This window comes from Panthera pardus, unplaced genomic scaffold (assembly GCF_024362965.1).
Source record: "Panthera pardus isolate Hobbes unplaced genomic scaffold, ASM2436296v1 HiC_scaffold_1, whole genome shotgun sequence".
Classification (NCBI taxonomy): Eukaryota; Metazoa; Chordata; class Mammalia; order Carnivora; family Felidae; genus Panthera; species Panthera pardus.
This window is the reverse complement of record NW_026526654.1, coordinates 61,201,033-61,204,262: the sequence shown is the minus strand read 5'-3', so window position 1 is coordinate 61,204,262 and position 3,230 is coordinate 61,201,033. Positions and strand designations below refer to the sequence as shown.

Here is a 3,230-nt window from a genome sequence, read left to right as displayed (position 1 = left end):
CTACAGACTGGCCCAGAAGGATGGATGCTTGTTTGCACATTCTTCTCTATGTAACCTCCCCAGTAAGGTTCAGAAGAGGCAAGCTTAGGCCTGGAGCACAGAAAAGTGATGACACAGCAGAGAGGGTTTAGCGATCAGATGTATTTAGGAGGGCAAGTGTCTCCTGACTGCCTGCAGGAGAGGGTTTGTGGGACTGGAAGTCTCAGCGGGAACTTCTGATTGGCTTTTTTCTCTTTAAGGGACAAAGACGTCTCATTGGAAGCTCAGATTTCCCGCTGACACTTAATGCTGGGCCTGACTGGAATCCTTGCTGGTTCTGTGGCTGCAGCTGGTGTCTGGGTTTTGCACTGCAACTGTCAACTTCCGCACCTATGAGGAAAAGGGGCCCACGGTACCGACATCGGTGGTCTGTCTGACCATGGCTTGTTTCATTCCCAGCTCTAAGTGCCAAGCCAGTTCTGTTTCATGAAGTTCAACAGCTCGCTGCTCCGAGTGCGCGAGGGCGACGGGCAGCTGACCGTCGGGGACGCGGGCCTGGACCGCGAGCGGCTGTGCGGCCAGGCACCACAGTGCGTGCTGGCCTTCGACGTGGTCAGCTTCTCGCAGGAGCAGTTCCGGCTGATACACGTGGAGGTGGAGGTGAGGGACATCAACGATCACGCGCCGCGCTTTCCCCGGGCCCAGATCCCCGTGGAGGTGTCCGAGGGCGCGGCTGTGGGCACGCGCATCCCGCTGGAGGTGCCGGTGGACGAGGATGTGGGAGCCAACGGGCTGCAGAGCGTGCGCCTGGCCGAGCCTCACAGCCCCTTCCGCGTGGAGCTGCAGACGCGCGCGGACGGCGCCCAGTGCGCGGACCTGGTGCTGCTGCAGGAGCCGGACCGCGAGAGCCAGGCCGCCTACAGCCTGGAGCTAGTGGCCCAGGACGGCGGCCGCCCGCCGCGCTCCGCCACTGCCGCCCTCAGCGTGCGAGTGCTGGACGCCAACGACCACAGCCCGGCCTTCCCGCAGGGCGCCGTGGCCGAGGTGGAGCTGGCGGAGGACGCGCCCGTGGGCTCCCTGCTGCTGGACCTGGACGCAGCCGACCCCGACGAGGGCCCCAACGGCGACGTGGTGTTTGCCTTCGGTGCCCGCACCCCTCCCGAGGCGCGCCGCCTCTTCCGCCTGGACCAGCGCTCGGGCCGCCTCACTCTGGCAGGACCCGTGGACTACGAGCGCCAGGACACCTATGAGCTAGACGTGCGGGCCCAGGACCGCGGTCCCGGGCCTCGGGCCTCCACCTGCAAAGTCATCGTGCGCATCCGCGACGTCAATGACAACGCTCCGGACATCACCATCACCCCGCTGGCCGCCCCGGGCGCGCCTGCCGCCTCTCCCTTCGCCGCCGCCGCCGCCGCCGCCGCTCTCGGGGGTGCGGACGCGACCTCGCCGACCGGACCTGGAACGCCGGAGGCCGGCGCCATCTCGCTGGTGCCAGAGGGGGCGGCGCGCGAGAGCCTGGTGGCGCTGGTCAGCACCTCGGACAGAGACTCGGGCGCCAATGGGCAGGTGCGCTGCGCCCTCTACGGGCACGAGCATTTCCGGCTGCAGCCGGCCTACGCGGGCAGCTACCTGGTGGTGACCGCGGCGTCCCTAGACCGCGAGCGCATCGCTGAGTACAACCTGACGCTGGTGGCCGAGGACAGAGGCGCGCCCCCTCTACGCACCGTGCGGCCCTACACGGTGCGCGTGAGCGACGAGAACGACAAAGCGCCACTCTTCACGCGACCAGTCTAAGACGTGTCAGTGAGGGAGGACAACCCGCCTGGCGCCTACTTGGGCCGCGAAGGCCAGGTCACCTACCGACTGCTGGAGGCCGAAGAAGGTCGCGCCCAGGACGCCGTGTCCCCCTACATCTCTGTGGACCCTATTACTGGGAATCTGTGTGCACAAAGGTGCTCTGATCGCAAGTAACTGGCTGAGCTGCAGCTGGGGCTGGAAGCTCTCGACGGCGGCTCTATGCAGCTCTGGGGCTGGGCCGTGGTGTGCCTGCATGTGGAGGACCAGAACGGGCACTCACTGGTCACACTGCCGGAACGGCTGGTCACACTGCCACTCTTCAATGGCTCAGCCCAGCTGCCTCTGCTTCAGGGCGCGCGGCTGGGCTACCTGGTGACCCAAATGCAGACGAAGGCCCCAACACAGAGCTAATTTCCACCGTAGCGGCGGCGGCCCCGCGGCTCTAGCGCCGCATCCGTTCACGGGTGAGCTGTCTTTTCAGCGCCGCTTGTCCCCACAGCCCACCAACCAGCTGACGGCGGTCGTCATGGTGCGGGACCGAGGCCAGTGGGGCTTTATCGCGCACCGCCACTTTGCTCCTAGTGCCCGCGGATTTGGCGCCACCTGGCGGAGAAGTGATGCTGGTGCCGCCGCCGCCGCCGCCGCCGCCAAAAGAGGGAGGGTAGGGACGCGCCTGGAGTCGAACAGCGCAGAGAGCAGGGCGACAGCCTGGCTTCCTTGTTGTCTTGGCAGGTGTTTTGGCTAGCGGCTGTGGCCTTCTGCTGGTGGCCATTGCCATCGAGACTTGTTCCAGCCAAGGTGAGGCTAGGACGCGGAAGAAGAAGCTCTGTGGGCATAGCTTGAGCAGGTACCACGTGAGGAGTGGCCAGGCTGGTCCAAGTCTCAGAGCGTCGGGGGCTGACTCTGGGGGCTTTGAGTTGAGGTTCTTCGTGGAGACACTCTGCCCTTCGCAGAGGCCCAGGAGGACGAGGCTGCGGAGATTTCCCGGTCTGGGGGCAGTGGGGTGTTCTTGTGCTCCTCCCTTCGAAAGAGGAGCGGGATCCTGTGGGCCCTGGCAGAGCACCCCAGCAGTCTTAGGGTCCTCATGAACGTTTAGTCGATTTTCCTGCCCAGACGTTAGGAAAATTCAGAGCCTGATCTGATCTGGTCTGGGACTTCAAAGGACTGAGTTTTCCGCACTTTTTATTTTTTATTTGAGAGGAAAATTTCTTCACAGATGAAGGCAGAAGGAGGCATGGTGGTCATGTTTCGAGGAGGCCCACGTCTCTTTGTGCTTTTTTGTCCCTGGTAACTTCCTTCTGGGTCCAGTTGGAACATCTTCGTCCCTCAGGGTTTAAATGCTATCTTCCTGAAGCACTCCAGAGGAGGGATATTGTGCCCTGTCTGGCAGCTTTGATATCTGAGCGTGAAAAATTAACTGCTGCTCTCACCCCTCTTTTTAAATAGGGTTCAGG

The 3,230-nt window shown here is 63.3% G+C and overlaps 1 protein-coding gene across 1 annotated transcript; it reads left to right on the top strand.

Annotated features, from left to right (window-relative positions):
- The first annotated feature begins 249 nt into the window (after positions 1–249).
- Positions 250–2,635, top strand: LOC109261877 (protocadherin-8-like). Its single transcript, XM_019440307.2, is given in 1 exon segment — positions 250–2,635. A coding segment is annotated over 1 exon segment (1,722 nt). The 5' UTR covers positions 250–465; the 3' UTR covers positions 2,188–2,635.
- Positions 2,636–3,230: the final 595 nt, after the last annotated feature.